The 20,115-nt window shown below is 47.0% G+C and overlaps 1 protein-coding gene across 1 annotated transcript; it reads right to left on the bottom strand.

Moving 5' to 3' along the window:
- Window positions 1-1,377: 1,377 nt before the first annotated feature.
- LOC128267607 (protein king tubby) lies at window positions 1,378-19,360 on the bottom strand. The gene is made up of 6 exons (XM_053004485.1): window positions 18,917-19,360; window positions 4,898-5,180; window positions 4,342-4,809; window positions 4,061-4,251; window positions 3,851-3,985; window positions 1,378-1,647 (listed from the first exon to the last, which is right to left on the bottom strand). The coding sequence occupies exons 1-6, from the start codon at window positions 19,028-19,030 to the stop codon at window positions 1,378-1,380; spliced, it is 1,461 nt and encodes a 486-aa protein (XP_052860445.1). The 5' UTR covers window positions 19,031-19,360.
- Window positions 19,361-20,115: the final 755 nt, after the last annotated feature.

Raw genomic sequence — 20,115 nt, 5'->3', positions numbered from 1 at the left:
TTGAATCGTTCTTCAAGAGTGATAAGCTTTTGGAAAAATGGTATGATATTGAACTTTGTTTGATTTCGTAGCCTAGTAGCCGCTAATGAAGTTCTCATTCCTTTCATATTCTTTAATAATGTGGAAACTGCCAAAAGCATCAATAGACGCTTCAGTTATGTACAAAATAGTGTAACTCAACCGCACACACACCCACACACCGGTTTCCCGGTGGAATGGTGTTAAGGCAAAGATGCGTGAAGTGAGAAACTGCTCAATTCACGGTTCAACGTAAAGTTTAGCAAAACTCAGCTCTTAACTTAGTCACTTAGCATGCTGTGTTTCTGCTCAACGGCTACAGCTTTGTTCTTGTAAAATGTATAGCAAAGTAAGTTTGATTTCGCAGAAGAATTTCTTTCTTTAGAAAGAATAATTGAACATACGTTTTGTTTTAAAATTATCGTAGAATTTAGCGAAAGCTTGGCATAAAAGTCGCAGACGGTTCCAACACATCGCGCAATTTGCCACCTTCGTTCCCGAAAACGGTCGAATACAAAAGTCATCACTAAAAATCAAGCACTTGCCAGCATGATACATTCGCGTCTTGAACGTACCCTCTCTCTCTAATAATAAGTTTCGCGTAATTACAATATCTTTTACGTTAACCTTTGCGGTTGAAGTTTTTCAGATCCACGTTGCAGGTAGTATTTCGCGTAGGTTATTTTGATTATAACACAACCATTTTCATTTTGTTACCTTTTGTCCCGTGACTTTTACTCGATCAACATGGCCGGTTACTGGTTTTGCTATTTCAATGTTCCTTAACTAGGAAAGCGTTTGCGGTTTCACACACAGTACCTTATTTGCTCACTGTCCGTGCACTAGTTTCATCGATATTGTACGCTTCCATGAACTTATCGCCTTGGGACAGCTCGCCACCGAGGCAAGCTTCCAATCGTTAGTGAGCAATCGTCTGCATCAGACTTTCATAAGACGACGAAACAGTGAGCTTTTTGTCGAACTTTCAATGCATGTTTCCAGCTGAACTACTAAACAATATGTCTCTTCTCTTCGTAGCGATTGCTGGTTTTACTCGATATCAATAAGCTTATGATACAGGCAAACTTCCAACAAATAGCTGCATCACGACACCAGTCTTGCGCCATCTCTGAGTTAACTTCGTGTGAACACTGTCAAATCCAGCGCAGCAAATGTATACCACTGTCCGTCCAGTATCTTCCTGCGAGGACTACTGTTTTACGATGACGAATCCTGGCAGTATTTAACTTTGATTTGCTACTGACAGACTCGAGAACCTTCGAAGCTTGAAATCTGCATCCCAGGAACTAGTGCCGTCCTCGGCATTGCGCCAACCCATCTCGCGCTCATCGCCCGCTACTACTCACAGGCCAGCTTACCGTCAAAGCTGGACAGAGCGATCGCGAACGCCTGAAACGCACACAACGGGTACCGGAAGTCCATGGTAAAGATGTCGTCCGCCGTTCGCCCGAACTGCATCACGATGTAGTCGGGGTCGGAGTCGTGCACGAGCTGAAAGTTCTTCACCGAGGCTTGCGTGACGCGACCGTGAAAGTTTAGCACGTACGATTGCGTTTCGTCGTTCCAGATGGGCGTCTTGTTGTGCAGTTCAACGACATTGTCCATGTTCTGAAAGGAAGCGGAAAATGGGGAGATGTGTTAAGGCCTCACACGCTAAACGATGATGCATGCGACAGAACGTCTGTTTTCGTGATAAAAGAAACAAATTGGCCATTCATGGATACGTGCGTAGCACCCGTGTCAGCTGTGTGCGGAGAAGTTACGCAAATGCCATTAGGAACACGCGCTCGTAGACATCCTTGGCAGAGGTCGAACCCCCCGGGCAAGCCACTGACCAGCAGCAGCGAAAGTCATTAACTCCCTTCGCCCGCCCTGGATGAGGTACTCTGGATACGAATAGAAAGCCAGCCATGGGCAGGGAGAAAAGGAACACATAACGGTCTCCCTCATCAGCGCGCGCGCTGTTATCGATTGAAATCCCGCACAATTGAACTTTTCGCGGAAGCACGGACCAGTGCGCGTACGATAGTGAAAAAGGTGACCAAAACCATTTTCTTGAGTTCCGGACTCAACTATATACTTTACTCTACTACACATTCACTTATTCATGGCTTACGGAAAGCTAGATGCAAATCCTTTGAAGTATTAAAAAGTCGTAAAAATAAATACCAAAAGGATATTCAGAATAATTGAAAATATTCGGCTTATTGGAAGACACACACGCAACAAACCAACTTTATGATGGTTTCGATGTCTCCCTAATTTGTCTCATTATCAATTTGCCATATTATCATAATAATGTTTCAACTGGATCCGTTGACAATCCGCACAAGCACCCCACGGTGTCACAGTGCAAAAAAGCCGTTTGCTTAAGCCTCAACAGAACTTCCTTTACAGCGTAGTAAATGGAATCCGTTCCTAAAAAGAGCACGCTGTTGCAAAAATTAAACCCCTTTCGTGAAGAGGATACAAAGAACAACTTTTCGTTCAAACGGTTCCCAACCCGCGGCCGCGGCCGCGGGTGCAATTGAAAAAGTTTTTCGGCAAAAAATTACTTATGTACGGTTAAACACGCTCCGGGCTCATAAATGTACATCGTATATCTCTGGCTAATTTCTTTATCCTCTCCGCCTCTGCACGTGCCGTTAATATCGTCAATCAAATCAATAGGCGTCTGGTGTTTGGGGAAGAAAACGAAAACAAAATGAAAACCCGAATCCCTTTTGCCAGAAAAACCGCCGGAATTACCGACTGCGGTTCTTCGGAGAAATGCCGAAAGTATGCTCAACATTTCCCTCCACTTCTGCTCACGTGAGACGCGTGGTACACCACACCAGCCATCGGATAAGGTTAGTTCTGAAAGGTATTTATTTTTGCAAACAGTGCCTCACAAACAACGATTTATTGTTGACAAATTTATACTTAAAATGTGACAATCATTGTCGTATTCAATAATAGTGCGGTTGTGGATTTATGCCCTTTAGAAAAAAAATAGATTTGCTCTCTAGAGAGCTCACATTGGTTGTTATATTCATGCACAGCTCAGCTACAGCTAGCTGGTTATTAAATATCTTCGTAAACTTCCACGTGTCCCACGACCAACCTCAGCACCGTAGCGGCGGTGGGTCGATGATGAAACTTTCATCACCACACAACATCGGTTTGAGCCCGACAAGGGCCCTTAACTGTAAACGACAGTACCGCCCGCCGTCACACTCCTCCACCTCCCAGTCTATCGCTATTGTGTCCCCTGACACAACCTTCTCACCGTGAGAGCCTCTTCTGCTTGTAGTGAATTTTAGTTACAACTTCTGCTGCTGATCTGACTTCAAACGTTTGAGCACAAAATGGCAAAAAGAAAAAAAAAAAAGGTGTACGAAACCCGTCGCCTCGGGGATAGCGAGGATGCAATAAGGGCCGTGCCGAAGAGTAATTACGCGACCGGGAACTTAAACGGAACGGCAGATGATGCCGCATCACTGACGGGACACAATTATAAACTTTCGCTCAATTTGTGAACTTTCGAAACGAAGACCCAATTAACAACCCAACACGCTATTGGACTCAATAGGTTTTTGATACAGTTCGTGCACAGCTGTCTTCACGATCTGCTAATGATTTCGTAATAAAAACCGGTTCAAACCGGGCGCGCAAGAGCTCCATGTTTTCGAAATTCACCAGGCGTCTCCATCCGATTGGGGACAGGATATTCAAAAGAACGGGTTGAACACTGAAACAAGTAGAAGCGGCCGTCTCTATTCAAGTAAAATGAATGGTAAAACTGAGAAAAATGTCATCTTCAGCGACCCACCTTCGACTTCCAGCAATCCAGCAGCCCCTGCTGACCGTCAACCGAGCTGATCTGCACCCGCTGGTCGTCCTCCGTCATGCCCGGCAGCAGCACCGTCATGTTGCGTGGCCCCTTAAATCCGAGGATGTTGGTGTCCTGTTGGGGGTACACAGAACATTGGGGTATGATAGACCCGGGGGCACTTGGCCATAACGCGGGTGTGACACTTACATAGATCACGACGGCCAGATCGAGCCGGGGCGTCGCGTTGTCGTTCTTGGTGCCACTGTCGTAGACGAAGAACGTGGTGCCGAACACGTTCGAGCGTAGCTTGCCCACGAACCCGTCCGCCTGTCGCGACAGATCCGTCGGATCGCAGCTGATGATGTAGTTGGACGTTTTGCTCTTCTTCCGTTTGCGACCTGCGACAAGAGAGACGCGGGACGGAAAGTTGAAAGTTTAACGATTCCGTTTCCGTGACGTAAGGACGGGGAGGTAGAAGAGCTACTGACCGGCGAGACAGAACACCTTCTTGCCGTAGTCACGCTCGAGATGCAGATAGTAGATGGGGAACAGGCCCCGGTCCATGCCCTTCCGGTCGCGTGTTATCCGACACTTGTACAGCACGCCCTGGGCGGCCGGTTGCGTGACCCACTGCTCGATCGGTCCGATAACGTCACCTTCCGTGTCGGGGGGACCTCCGCTGCCGCCGCCGCCGCTCGGTGGTGTACCGGAGCTCTCGGTGCTCTTGACGTTCCCGCTGCTGCTGTTGTGCTGATGGTTCTGACTGTGGTTGTTGTTGTTGAGCGCGGGCGATATCGGTGCCGAGTGGGACAGTAGGTAATCGGTGCCCGCCCGATCGCCACCCGGTGGCCCATGGGGAGACTTCGTGCCGCAGGAGGACAGTGGCAACACGTCGACCGGGGTGCTTTCCTCGTCTTCGCTGTCCTGCGACGATGGTGTCAGCTTTTCGAGCGTCACTAAAACACGGGCCAGACAGGCAGAGAGAGAAAGAAAGTCCTTATAGACACTGCAGCCTTGTCTCTTGACACTTGCAAGAACACGTACGGTCGCTGTAAGGTGATGTTGGTGTCGTTGCGAGAGACTTCGGCGTGATGGTGGGACCGGACGTTCCGTGGGTCGCCCCGACGCCCGGCGCGGTGGTGGTGGTGCTGATGATCTGGTCCGGGTTGTTCGGTGACATCATGAACTGCATCGGTCCGTCGTAGGCGTGCACCTCGCGTCCGTTCCGGTTGACGGCGGACATCGGGCGGACGAGCTGCAGATCGCTAGCCTGCACCATGCCGGGCGTTGCACGCTTCTGGCGTATGTAGGCCTCCATTAGCTGACGCTACAATTAGAGGTGGGACAAAAAAGAGAAGAATACCCCCATTAGTTGCGGACACTGTCGACTGCATAAGCTTTCTTCACTCAATGTAACAACACACCAGTGTCGGTTATTCGCACAATTGTAACAATAACGGTTTAAACAAATCTTTGCATGGCTTCGTGTGATGAGTCTATTTTAACCAAAGCCACCAGAGGCATGGCGCAGAAATCCCGCACCGAAAGTAATCCGCTTATGACTGCAAACGGCGGCAATGAGGCTCTACAAGCGGATGGAACCGAATCGCGCCGGTCCTCAACAGTGTGGTGGGCACACTGTATTTGCGATAAAATTTGCAATTAGCTAATCAAACCCGACGACGCCTTGCAGCTCTACGGAGCGGAGCGAAAAGGTGGCACATGCCAGCGTGGTGTGTGATTTAGTTGACTGTAGCAATGCATACACAGTGCACGCATTAGCCATTGGTCGATAATGAGGACAGGCGAGACACACCGGATGCCGGTGCAATGCTATTTACTTTACGTCTGTCCTCGTCGGCACGAACGAAAGCAGTTTTGTAAGCGAACGCGTTGTACCGACCGACCCATGTGGACGGTGGTGTCAATAGAAAAACCCGGAAGCGGAAGAGGATAACACTTGCCGGTGCACCAGTAAGTTTGTTGTTCGCAGTTTGCTAGTTTAGCTCTCTTAAAGTGCAAAGTGTTTACACCTCAAACAAAACACGTTAAAGGGACATGGGCGACAGGGACACGTTTTCCGGGTACGCAATAGACTATTTTCCGCATGATGTTTCTAGGGTTTACATTTAAAATTAAAATACGTACATAAATTTAAAATACGTGTATATAAAACGGATTTGAATTTAGGCCGGGAATTCAACCACTCAAATGAATTAATTCTTTTTTTTCTACCTAATTTCTTTGGCTAGTTTCCCCAGTGTGGCCCGATGCGGTTTGCTGTGCTGAGTCATTCTACAATCTCCTCTACACATTTTAAATCCCTGTAAAAGTGACATACAGATAATGACCGCGAAGGCGATTCATCCAAAAAAGAACTCTTTCAATATGTGTTCGCGTGGTTCTGTATCATTTAGTTGTTGTAAAAATTCCCACCAACATGGCCTTAATCATATGTTTTAATGTTTAAAATAAGTAAATTAAAATTGTAATTTAATTCAAATTAAAATTTATTTCTTGTTTAGCATTTGCTAATATTATAGGTTATGGCTACGAAGAGAATTATGCAAGCGACCAATAAACCAACAAAAATGTGTTCAATATCGTCGGAAAATGCATCTTTGGTAGAATAAAGAAATCTTTGGTTTACAAATATTGGTTAACAAATATATGGTTATCGTTGGAAATATATGGTTCACATATTTATTTCACAGACAAAGGATTAACAGCGAGAAGAAAAGTTTTATGATTATGCCATGACATAAAATACAGTCCAATGACCTGTGTCAACCACACACAGTACTGAAGCCCGATTGGAACTGGAACTAGTGAGTGACGGCCGACTCATTTAAACAGTACATTGCTTGATCAGATCTATCTATTATTCCCATTAACCGGGCGACACAGGGCCCCTTTTCCGTTCGAAGAAGATGAAACGAAACGAAGCCAACCCGGGCAGTACTCGGGTGAAGTGCCTCCATCGGGACCATACTACGATTTGATGAGGTTTTGTAGCACTAAAAATAAAACTAGATTACACAAATCATAGGGGCAAACTGTTGCCCTCCAATCATCGGCTGCATTCGAGATGATACGGGAGACCACTGTAATTTCAGCCGACCCCCTGCTGTCGCCCAGTGCCATCCAGCCACACAGCAGTATTCTTGTGCTATTCTGCTGATCAAAAGGCTTTTTCTGCACGACGGGGAATGTCCTTTCTATTGCACAGATTGCGCGTGCAAAAGGAGGCCGATATTATAGAGGATTTTTAATGAAAAAAAGGATAATAAGGAATAGTAAGAGAAACATGAAAATGGAAGCCAGTTGTTGGCGGTTGTCACTCGTTCCTCAATGCACTTCTCGAATGGCTGGGCACCGTACGCAGTCTTCGAACGTGCTTGGTGCTGTCAAGTCAGTTCTCTTTAATCTCCGCCACGCATTTAAAGCGACCGCGCTCCGAACGGTCCTCGATGGCGAAAACGAGCTCCTTTTCCAACGCACTCGTGGGAGAATGAACTGACAAACGACCATCCGACGCTGAGGCTCATGAAGCCATCGTCGTCGCGACACCGGGAAACCTGACTTTGTTGCTTCTCGACGGAACGGAGGGAACACTTTGCTCAAAAGGAAATCCTTTTGACCCCATTGCCGTTGGGGGTTTGTTTGTGTTCGGAAGACTTCTGGTGTAGAATCACCCTTTCTGGCGGCAGGTTAGTGTGGCGAGCCACAAACGAGGCCGACGGAGAAGCTGAAGCCTCTCGCACGGGGTGTGTGTCCCCGGGTGATATAATCGGTGAAACGAGGAGACACGGCAAAAGGAGTCGCCCTGTGTAAAGCCCCGTCTCGTGTCACGCGCCGTGTGAGGCACGAAGACTGCGGCGAGAAGCGCGGGAAAAAAGCAAGTGTTACGTGCGTCACCCTTCCCGAGACCGCGGCGCGCTATGGTTTCGCGCCATCATCATACGCGGCACAAGCTGGGAGTTTAGCGTACATTTTTCCGTTGGTAAATACGTAACACCACAGGCCAGAACGTGGGCCAATGAATGGGCCCCACCACGTAACACAGCCTGAGACATGTTTTTTTTCTAGCTCAATTCTGGTTTATTAAGAATTAAAAACAAACACGAATCTTATTGCCGGGAATGGCTGACGAGCAAACAGCACACAAAAAAAACGGTTGGTTTCGTAAAGCAAACAACCTTGAAACGGGGACATGAACTTGAAACCCCCGAATTGACGTTATTTCACAAACAGTCATAATGTTATTAGCGGTACAATTGGGTATGAAGTCCTGTTTGTGGTTCAAAGCTAACTTGCCGTCAGGTTGAGTGGCTTTTTGTTGACTCCTACTACCAATCCATCGTTCTTCCACATGAAAAGGCAAAACCAACAATGCTGACTTCACAACAATACCTGGTGCTCCACCAAGCCAACAAATGACCCAACAAACACAATGACATTCATTCGAAAGGGATAAGTGAATTACAACCAAAACTGGCTGATTAACATTAAGTGTACACCTAATAATTATAAAATTTCAATAACCTCCATTACTTTCTCCTTCTGTCTCTCTCTCTCTCTCTGTGTCACTCTCACCGGTCGGTTTGGTCGTTCCTAACTGCATGGACCTCACAGCGTGTCCGTGAGGATAATTATGGTTGAGAGTTTTCGGTAGCTTTCGTTTGTTCCGGGTTGCTTTGCACTCGGTTCCGTTTGTTTTCTCTGCCCCTTCTGTCGGTTGGTGGAATGTTTTGGGTGGAAGGAAAGTGAAAAGGAAAATTGTTTCCATCCTTCCGGCACAGGGTACGGCCGTCAGTGCCTCTTTTAATTTGTATGAAATGCACACGCGGGACGTGGTGCTTCTAGTGTTTCGTTCTCCCCGCCTCCCCCCAGGGTGGCCTATTAGTCCGGATCAACGTAGCAAAAAATTCCATCATCGTTATGCGTCCGGGAGAGAAGGAAAGGCAACGGCGTACAAGCAACCCGCAGGAGCAGAAAATGCGCCATTGTGCGGTCGCCTTTTTGGCTGGCTGTACAAAGTATGCACGTCGTAAACGGTGGAAGCTTCCGGTTGTAGAATGTTTCCAGCAGAACGCCTCTCCGTGTGTCCTTTGGGCCAATCTCTCCTGCGTTTCCTTTCGTTCGTCTGCACACCAAACAGGGATCTGGGGTACACAGTATTTTTGGCACAGATTGCGCGATCTGGTTCGAAAGTAGTTTCATTAAAAAAACACTGCAGCGGTGCGGTGCACTACAGGTCAGCATGTTTCGGCAGAGCAGGTTGCCATACGCGTACGGGGAACGCCAAATAAGCTTTAAGAAACATTATGGAGGCGCCCAGTGTTCCATGCAAAAGCCGCCCGAAAATACCGATGAACCCGCGGCCAAAGCATAAAATATTGGGAAAATAAAAAGAAAAAAAGGAAAATTAACGAAGTAAAACGCACCGTCATGGGTATGAAGCGAAACGAAAGTGTCAGCAACGAACTAGGGTATGTTCATTGGCCGTTTTTACATAATCATAATCTCAAACCGTGTCTCTTAGATTTTAATGCTAAGCTGTTGGATTTAAGCAACACAGACATGCCAATTGCCACACAAATTGATGGCGATGTGTTGGCTTAAGGCACTTAGGCTGCAGCCCGTCAAGTACAGGAGTTAGAGTCTGCTGTCAAGTGTGTCAATTAGTGTGAAGTTTTCCGCGTATATTTAAAAGATAAACCAGTCATACTAAACGCAATAAGGCGTTTGTTCTGACCACTATTGCACAACTCTACCTATAGTTTAAAGAGGCATCCTGACTTGTGGCCTTCGAATTATCGTCATTATCGTCGGAACAGTACTGGCGCATGAAGAAACGGTTGGATTGTCCCCAATGTTCACAGCAATGCGACACAGTGTTCACTTCTTTTGCTTTCGGAACCGCTATCGAACGGACAACGTCTAATGGCGTTGGCGTGCGGAGTGCGGACATCACCGGGCCGCCATCACCGAACGATCGCCACCCAAAAAGCCGCGGGGTCAATCGGGGTTAATCGTAATGTTGCGTTTCTGCTCGACTGGCCCACTACGGGGGGCCGGTGACGACGTGGAAAAGCCCCAAAACGTAAGGAAAAAAGAAACAAAAAACGCCTAAAGATGCTAATGAGATTATAGAAGTACGCCACTGTGGTCAACCTTGAGCCTATCGTTAAACGCTGATCGTCGCAATTTAGTCCCTGACCAGTAAAACCCCAACTAATCGGGGTCGCCGCCACCAAGCAAGTTTGAAGTTGCCTCGGCAGTTGGTGGAACAATTTCAGGATTCACCAGGCCGTGCTGCAGCAGTTGTCCAAACTGGTTCTCTACAAACATTTGGCCCAGAAGACGTGCGTGTAAAGCAAATAATAGAGGCGATGCTTTTATTGAATGAAAACAGATAAAAACCGGAAAAACATGCACAAGAAACTACGCAAAACACGAGTGAGGACGAAAGCAAGAGCAAGCAATTCATATCAAGAAACTCCGAAAAATAAATTCAAATTCAAATCGACACATTCCCGCTGACAGAAAACAAAACGCTTTAACATTAACACCAACAACCCAGTGGAACACGAAAGCGAAATTCAATTCTGCGTAATTCTATATCGCGGACTGGGGGGGAGGGCTTGCCAACAGGATTGATTTGTATGCGGCTCCGGGACATTCCATGAAACGGCCAACAGTCGAATGTTTGCATACAGACTCAGCTGCCGGAGAGTGTTGAAGGAAGTTTTATTTGCTCACACCCACCTGCCGTCGTCCTCGCCCGAAACCGATTCAGCGCCGAAGTGCCACTGGAGCGCACCTACAGCGGTCGGTCGATTATGACGTAACGAATGGACACTGCGGCACAATGGCACTATAAATCATTACGGTTTGGCGGTCGCACAAAAAAAATCAAATGCACCGTCATTCCTCTGAGAGAATCGCGAGACTGTCGAATGACGAATGGGCTTCATAAATTACGAAAACCACGGCGAAAATTATTAATCATGTTTATCATTAACCAGGCCGTTCAGAAAGGAAAATTGCAAACCCTGCCAGAAAAGTGACCATCCAGCACGATGGTTCGCTTTGCTGAACACCACTGTGCAACGGAAGGGGAGCGGGAACATCCGTCAGGGATGCGTATTTAAAGCCGGTAGATGGCCTCACACGACTTTCTCAGCTGCTGCGGCACACTATGAGTTGGTCTGTATAGAGCTTGAGGACGACCAGTGCGCGCGACCAAAGTTTTCCCGAGAGTACAACCCGCACCGTAAATAATGACGTCGCCATCACGGGAATCACGGAATAAACGTGATTTTGGCACACCGTTGTCGTCATCAGGTGTGGTTTATTCATTCTCTATACCGCGGCACGGCAGCCATTGTGGGGTGATGTCGCTCGGGGGGGACAACTTAGCCGCCTTGTAACCTTTGCACGGCTTTTTCTGTGTAATGACGGAATGTCTAACGACTGTTTATGTCCGGGAACTGTGAGGATTTCTTCTCCATTATCATTGTTCAAAAATTGATATACGATAAATTGTGTCGCTTTACTCTAATGAAAAATGTCTATATAGAACCCCAATTAGTTGTTTAGTGTCAGGAAAATATGTATTTTTGATATTTGCACAAGGTTTTGCAAATGGAGTAGAAGCAAAGTCACAAAAATGTTGAAAATCCGTTCATGTTTCATTGTGACATTGCAAAATAATCGTTTAACCGGTGGCCCGAAGTAAGAGTGCGGTGGTAAGCAGCGAAAGAATAACGTTAAATCGATGCGGAAGGCAGCAGTGCTCATGAAAATTTAGCAAAACACTACACGTTCCATCGAAGATGTTGCCAAAAAGGTAAAATAAATCCCAATCTCATATTAAATTGTAAACTGATCAGCCGCAAGGCCGTATGGTACAATGCTCAAACAATTCAACTGAGTGAAGAAAATTAATAAATAAAAAGACGTGTGAAAAAAGATGTTGGGCCATCGTGAAGCAAACCATTGGTAAATCGAAGACAACAAAATTTCAAAGAAATAGAGCAGAATATATTGCGACAATTTAGTCGTAAGAGTTTGAAGTAAAAGTTGTATGGTCTACGTTTAACTTGAGTCAGCAGAGAAGAATTCAATTCGATTGATCATTCATTCGATTTTAATAATGGTTTCAATATTTTGGTGTTAAGAGGTCATTGAAAATGAAAACGTAGTCGAAAGTTCCTAGTTTGCAGCGGGAACAATCACGGGATTTTGGGAGCATAGGCGGAATGGCCATCGAAGAAAGTATATCGATTTTCCCCAATTCCAGTGCCAGTTGCCAAACGACGTCCAGCAGCAACTACACACAATTCCGCGTTCCACGCACACCAATCACCAATGTGTATAATTTGGCGACACGTCATCACGCGTCCAGTGGCGTGGATCGCCGGTACAGCCTCCATGCGCCGGTACAGCCTGGCACACTTGGCGCAAAGTGGCCACTTAATATTTGCAAGCAAGTACACTTGTCCGCCACTAGATCCATTTAGTGGCGGTGCAAATGGAATATTCTGTACCGGCGAGTGGGGCCCAAGTGGTTCCATCTTCACACCATTCAAGTTATGTCGTCACCGGAGCGCGCGCAAGACTCTTTACACTTTACACCGACGGCCCGACGCATTAGATTCCGGTTCCGAGCGCGGTGGCCGCGCCATAAAACCTGATCGAGCAAAGCAACAGCGACGACCGGAGCCCGGTAGGTCGGAGCCCAAATGGAATATTCAACAGTCACTCGCCGCTGCGGAATACGCGGGTGACACATGGTGGTGATACGGTTCATATTTGCATCTCTGCGTGTGACGCGACGACTGAGCTGAGAATGCAGTATTTTTGACCTACTCGAGTGTGGTACGAGGGTCCGCAAGGTCCTTTCTGCTTTACCCTAATTGAATTTTACCTCCACCAAACGAGAGGTTAGTTTTGGAGCGCCGTGGCAACCACAGTCGTCACCGGCCACCGATGGGCGTCCACCGTCATGACCTCGCTAGAAACCCCCGTTGAGGGTCGGGTCCGCGAGACCTTCCACCGCACCGCGAGGCCAGAGCCCCCGCGACAGGATGGACACACCTATTTCAGAGGAAGGTGAATTAATAATTTCAATTTATTTCGATTCGGCCTGCCACGTGGCCCCTATCTATACTGTGGGGGGCCCTTTTGTCGACCTATTTATACTCCACCTTCTTGGCTGGCACTGGGACGGGTGCTTTGTGGATTAGCCGTCCTCAGAATGGACAAAGTGGCTGTGCTTTAGGTGAGTACGAAAGTACGGACAATGTTTTCATATGGCCATTTTTTGCGCTTTTCATTGACACGGAACCACGCGTGGCTCAGAAAAAGTGCAAAACGTATCATCTAAAAAGCATTTTACGTGCACAGTATCGTGCCGGATATCGGGCCGGAGTCCGTCGGAATCGGGGATGAACCTAACACACTGGGACACTGGGAAGACCAACAAAAAATCGAAGGTCTAACGGAAAGTTTCAGTTAGCTTTTCGCGTCCCTGACTGTTATTAAAACATAAACCGATGGATGTGTGTAGGGAACACGGCGGGTTTCGATCGGCACCTGCCACGGAGGCCCGCCAGGGTCCTTCTCCGAAAGCAGCACGTGAGGGTGAATATAATGAATATTTGACGCGCCGCGACCCACAGCACGATATCCTTTCCCGACGAGTGGTTCGTCCCCGTGCCTTACTCGACAGTACGATCGACAACGGTTTCTGAACCGTTCCTGTATGATTTAAAAACTAGCGAGCATCGATACGGGGCCAAAAGGATCAATGAGGAGTTGTGTTAAATTTTTAAAGCTAGCTCTGAATGACTTCATTAGGTTATTATTGTATGTCAACACAAACCCTTGCAAGTATGGCTCACATGCAAGTCTGTTTTTCCTCAATCCTTCGAAGGAAACGTAAATTATGGTGCAAGCAATGATGGTAGAGCATCAATTGGCTCTAATCTGGTAGGCGCATTTCGAAACATGAAAGGCTCTAGCGCTGCATGTAAAACATCTTTAAAATGCTCTTCTCACAGTATCACCCAGTGTGCCAGCAGCTTTCTGATCAAGATGTAAACAAGCTTGTGATGAGGGTTGTCCCATCGATTCGAATGATTTCTGATACCTCATTTTCCAAACCTCATTTACCAACTAATTCCAACCAAAATGTTTTAATCGCATTGTTCTTTTGTTTTACAGATTTTATGAAAGGGTAAATAAATATATTTATGAATATAAAATGGTATAAAAGATTGCAACCACTGTTTAAAAGCTAGATAAGCAACTACATGGTACTTATTGGCCCAATGGGGTATTATCTTCGGTAGTTTACTGTGGTCGTGCTCGTCAAGGTCACGGAGCATACTATCAGGGGGTTACCGGCTGAACGGTAGTGGGCAGTAATGAATGGGGACATACGGCTTGAGTGCCACCGACATTTTAGGGGCTAATTGCTTCGGCAGGCTGTCACTTCGCTGTCGACAGTTGTTCACTTGTCCTGACCCTGTCACAGGGGTCGCCGTTCAAAGTTACCGATTTTGATACTGATCGAAATTAACTTCTTGATGAATTTTGATTCCTTCATTACTTTACCATGTTTGAACAATTTTAGAAGGATAACTCATTTCAATCGCATGCCAGATCTATCACTGAAGGGACCCTACAATTCCCGTTCGTCGGGACATTTGATTTAAATGTGAGGTTGATCAACTGCTCGAGGGTGCTAGTAAACAAACAAACTGGCACCCTCGCTTCGTTTTGTACATTTTGATAGAGAACGGGCGTTTATTTATAATAGCAAATCGGATATCACGTTTCCGAAAACTCAGCTACTATTCAAGACAGCGCTTTCCACGGAGTCCCGAAGGCAATCTGCTGCAGAAAAAAGCCACTCTCGAAGCACAAACAGTGCCACCGCCTTCTTCGGCACAACTCGGAGTACATCCGGCTGGTGTCCCGTTGCCAGGCAAACCGCATCCCGGCAACGGAAATAATAAAACGGCTGATTTCGTTTCCATTTTTTTCCAATTTGTTTGCGAGGACACGGACCGAGAAGGCACTAACATCACGATAACGGCCCGTTGGGGATTCGGAGTAATTAATAAACTCATTCCGATTTACTTTCTTTGACTTTCTGCTTTACTGACCGAAATCCGGCCCGGTTCGGGATGGAAGGGGCGAAGCCGCAAGCCGGAACAAGAGGGACCGGAAGTGCGGCGACGCGGGACGTAGGAAGCACAAATCCGACGGTTTCCCGGTGGCTCGCCGGTCCGGTTGGGTCCGTGGAAGGATTTCCAGTAACAGACGGATAATAAGAATGAATGAGGGATCGGATCGATCAACCCGTGTCATACTGCGTTCATCACCACCGGTAATTAGCCTGTCTACCCGCTGGTGCCGGGGGCTTGAAGTAACAGTAACAAGGCCATTTTGTAGGTATTAAAAGAAACATTTATATTTTGTTCTAAATTAATTTAACCTTCACCTTTTCTGTAGTGGAGCACATTTACTGTGCTATAATTCTAGGCGCGGGTTCTAGGCACGGGTGCTAGGCGACACGGTTAAGACCCGCAAATATTTGAGAATTAGCGCCAATAAGCGCTCTAACATACAATCCAACGAACATGTAAGAGGCGCCACCATTCGAAGGCTAGTAGAAAATCCGTCGGCTAGTAGAAAATCCGGTAAATCCGGGCACCTGCTGAGGCGCACCCGGCAATTGCCAAGCAGAGTAAAGCAACATTAGCAAGTCAAATGTATCACGGACCAGCCGAAAGAGTCTTGGCAACAACTCCAGAAACGGGGCTCCGGAGTGGCTACAGAGAAGTTTTAGAGAAATCCATTTCATAGTTGAACGTTTGTTAAACTAATTTAGAAAACCGTCATGTTTTAGTGATAAGCCATGAATAAATAACAACCAGCCTCCTGTCCGACGAAAACGATTAAATGAAACTTTTTGATAAACGTGTTTCTTGGTGGCTAAAATATTTCAAAAATTCTTGTTGTAAGTCGCAAACAATGCTTTCAGAAGTTATACACAAGTAATAAATTATCTGTTTCTACCAACAACAAAGAAGAAACATCTTATATATTGCGTAAAACAATCACGCAAAGAATTATTTAAATTCATTGAGAGAAACTAGGCGTACACATAAAAACGGTCAATGAGAAAACCAAAGTATATAAATTATATTAATTGCATCATATTTTCAAAAGTGTTGCAGTGCGTACAGTGTGCTACATACATTATTTTACAAGAAAACCATTAACAAGTGTGCACTCATTACAGTCCAGCAAATCAACAGCATTAGCACGCCTGGCTTAGGGAACGCTTATTACTTCTTTAGTGTCATTCCCAGTGCATAAGCCAAGTTCGTTTACAACGACGGTCATACCATATACCTTGGCTTCCGTTTTCCGTTTTTCCGGAGCAAAAGATGTCCCATGCTTTTTTCGATTTATTCGCTTGTTGATCGTAAAAGTGACGGAGCACTAACGTGTGGTGGTGGTGTGTAAGGCGTGAAGTGGCACATAGTTGCCACTTTGTCGTCTTCCACTTAGAGCCGGAGAGTGCCGTACCGTCGTCTGATTAACAACGACCAACGGTAGTATCTGCTAGGTGACTCTTTAAGCAGTAAAAAGCTCCACAAAGTTTGTGGCTTGTTCTCGCGCTTGTCACGTCAGCTTGGTTACTTGATGGTAATATATTTCACCACGAGCCAAACAGCGGGAATCGAATCGAACTCAGGTTCCAAGGCTCAATATTCATGCTCATCAAAGCTCCTACATATTGTCATGTTTTTATGATTCCATATTCATAGGATGGGCTGTGGGTGCGATACGACAGGACGGCGACACCGACGGCCTATTGCCTGCGAGGACCACACATTCGCCCGGTGCTGGCTGACGTGTTCCGGTGGTAGTCACAGTAACACGCTAGCCTAGCTGTGGCCTGTGTTTGTTGTGGATCCGGGTGAAAATTCGATACTCTCGCCTTACTGCTCTATAACGCGTCCGCGTGGCTAGGGGACCGTGGGAAGCGCGGACTTTAGAGTAGGTACCTTCTTCTGCTTTACAATCGGCTAATGAATTTTTAATGGTGATTGATGGAGATTCAGAGACCACAACACCACAAATTCGGGCGATGTTTGGGCGAGCATTTTTATAAACTTCACCGTTCTGTACTTGATCGTAATCATGGTTCATTGTTGCTCATAATTGTGTGCTTCGTAACTTCATCAACACGCGGGGCTACAGAGAAATCGCATTTTACACTCCGTACAATGTCGTTCCTTGAGAGTACTTCATTTCTATTGAAATCTCTTGGGTGCTTGGTTTTCTTTGGGTACCGCATGCACTTAGAAAATCTGGAATATGTTTAGATTTATTCATTTCTGAGCATCTGATGAGCGAATGAGAATAGTGTAAACGTGCCAATTCTGATGGACTTCCAAATCATCGTGATGTTCGTCAATTTAATTTGAATTTGCTTTCGAACCAAAGAGTACGATTTCACAAACAAATTAGCAATTGATACACGTGCCTTTTGTCCGTGCCCGTGCCACCTCACGGAATGTCGAATTGGGCATATGATAAAAAACGGGAATAATATTGTAAACTAGCGATGCATTATCGTTAGTCTATTTAAGCGCGAGTCGAGCTCCAGATGCTGCTGCTGCTCCGGTGGATGCTGGGCCACAAACTAGAAAACTTTCCACCCTTTCGCTCACGAGCAAACCCGGTAATCCGGTGGCTTGCTTTACTCTCTGCGCGTAATGAGCACGTCCAGCGCGTTAGTTTCCGGTGCACGGTGGCGAAAGTTTGACCAATCGGAGACCCAGTTTCGTTCAGGTTTCTCTGGGCCTCGGATCTCGCCAGGTATGCGCCCCCGGTTGGATGGAAAACAAGACGGACCACGCAAAACGCAAGTGACCTAGGAACCAAAGCTAAGCAAACAATTTCGGAGTTTCATTGTCCGTCAATATAGGGGGGCTAGACTTTGGACAGTTGATCGGTTTTGCATAGGTCTATTATGGTGCAGCTAGAGGTGCACAACGATCGGCACACGAAGCATGCAAAGAAATCGATTTGAGGTGACCCCCTTTTTTTGGTTGGAAGCCTGATCCGTCGCGTTCAGAGGAGGTCACAACAGCTTGGGCAATTTATGGTCGAAAGAGGAAAGTAATTTGCATTACCACCAGCAGTTGGAAGAGCAAACAAAAATCCATCGATGTAACATACCGATGCCTTCCGAGGCGGTAGCATTATATAAAAATGATGCGGCACCGCCAACATTGGGGTCATCGACGTCCAAAGGGGGCAGCGCAGTCCGCGAGAAAGAGGAAGCGTATGTGGTGAAGGAGACATGACACACGGAGTGTTTTTCGTCAATTTCACGCTACGTCTACCGAAATGTTTGTCCTACGTTACTTTCCGGATCGAAATCGGATCAAATTGATGCTTAATGCTAGATGAGGAGCTCCGATATGATTCAAGAACATTATTCTTATTTAGCCTTATTTATTGGCTTCGGTGCAATGTAAGGGCTATCTGGGCACTTCCTGGCGACGACCACACGTGTACATCGTGCCATCGCACAACGGCACCTCTAAGTGGCCATGCAAGGAAGATGGGAAAAACCTGTTTATCTTGTCACCAGTGTTGATCGATCTTTGCACGCGGTCTTGGGCTTGTGTGTGCCGTTGCCGATTGGGACAATTGTTGTGTTCGTTCGCCAAGGCAACGGGCACGGCCGCCATACCGTGGTCGATGTTTTCCGGACCGACCGGAAAGGGGCCAGGACGGGTAGAAATGCGTTGCCCGGAGAACCACACATTGTAGCAAACAGTAACGCAAACCGAACGCGAGTCCAGCTAGAGCAACGGGACGGACAAACTCCCAAGAAACAGCTGTTACGCCTCCCCGAGGCCACGCAGTGGTTACTATGTTGATTTTGCTAGCGATTCGTGCAGCGGGCCTTGACGAGAATGAGAGACAAACGCATGAAGCCCATCGTCCGCTCCCACTTACCTGCTGCTCCAGCTTTTGATGTCGACTGTTGGCATTATTGTTGTTGTTCACGTTGCCAGCTGGACCGCCGGCGCTCCCGCCGCCACTGTTGATGCTATTATTGATCGCACTCATGGCGCTGGTGTCTTACACGCTGCTGCAGGTTGCCTTCTTCGCCTGCGTCTCGCTCGTGGTCGTTGGGAAAGAGTTTTCCGCCGGTCCGTGCACTTCATTCAAGGGGGGAATCGAAGCCGAATCTAAGCAACGATCGGTGCCGAGCTGGTCACCGGATGCGGCCTACACCGGTATCTAATAATTCTTCCTCCGCTTGTTTCGCCAGCTGGCCTCTGCCGTACCAGGATGGTGCGGTCGGTGCGAACGGTTCACAGGAATGGTGCCAGTGGGGTGCACCACACATCAATTGTTCTGTCGAACCGCACAGAAACACTCACAATTGTAGTTATATTTTCCACCCGGATGTACCGTTCGATGGATCATCGATACGCACTGCTCCGAAAACCGGTAGAACGAAACCACTGGATGGGCGCAGCTGGCCACACATCGACTGGCGGACTGGCGCGGGGAGCATTTCACAACAAACCCAACAGACACACACACACACGAGCACACAACACCGTCTACATCGACGGGCTAGACGGCACGAAGGGGATGGTTGCTATATTTTATCGATACCAAACAAACGCGAAACATATCCTGCCGTTAGCCGTTGGCGTTGCTCACGGATACACCAACAGTGCACACACACAAACACACACACCCTTGAACCTTACCAAGGCGAAACAGAACGTAACGGAACGGAACGAATGACAAGATGCTGCACAGAAACCCGATTTTGTGTTTCGAGACACAACATTCAGATTGGCGCGACAACAGCACTCTCTTATTGAATCCCAACCAGAAAAGACCCCAATGCCTGAAAACGGCCAACAAACGACTGCGGCGAGAAAAAGAGCTCACGCTCACTGGGCACACTGACAGCATCGGCTAGGCACTGCCAGCATACGAACTGTCAGCGAGCGATGACGTACTTCAATTTAAATTGTTTCACGTTTGCAACTAACCCTGAGGTTAAATACGGTCCGTTCTTCTAAGATTGTAAAAGCTAACCTCAGTCTCTAGGCAAACTTGGTTTCGAAACGTTGGTGATTGTTCTGCAATTCAGCGTTCTCAACAATGACTGGTGGCTCCGCGAGCATCAA

This window comes from Anopheles cruzii, chromosome 2, assembly GCF_943734635.1.
Source record: "Anopheles cruzii chromosome 2, idAnoCruzAS_RS32_06, whole genome shotgun sequence".
NCBI classification, from domain to species: domain Eukaryota; kingdom Metazoa; phylum Arthropoda; class Insecta; order Diptera; family Culicidae; genus Anopheles; species Anopheles cruzii.
Note: the sequence above shows the minus strand (reverse complement) of the source record. Positions and strands in the feature narration are given on the sequence as shown.

Coding starts and splice junctions, on each gene's coding strand:
- LOC128267607 (XM_053004485.1), bottom strand. CDS start 19,030: ATGAGTGCGATCAATAATAGCATCAACAGTGGCGGCGGGAGCGCCGGC. Junction 4,810..4,897: donor AACATCACCTTACAGCGACC/GTACGTGTTCTT, acceptor CCCGTGTTTTAG/TGACGCTCGAAAAGCTGACA. Junction 4,252..4,341: donor GAAGGTGTTCTGTCTCGCCG/GTCAGTAGCTCT, acceptor CTCTTGTCGCAG/GTCGCAAACGGAAGAAGAGC.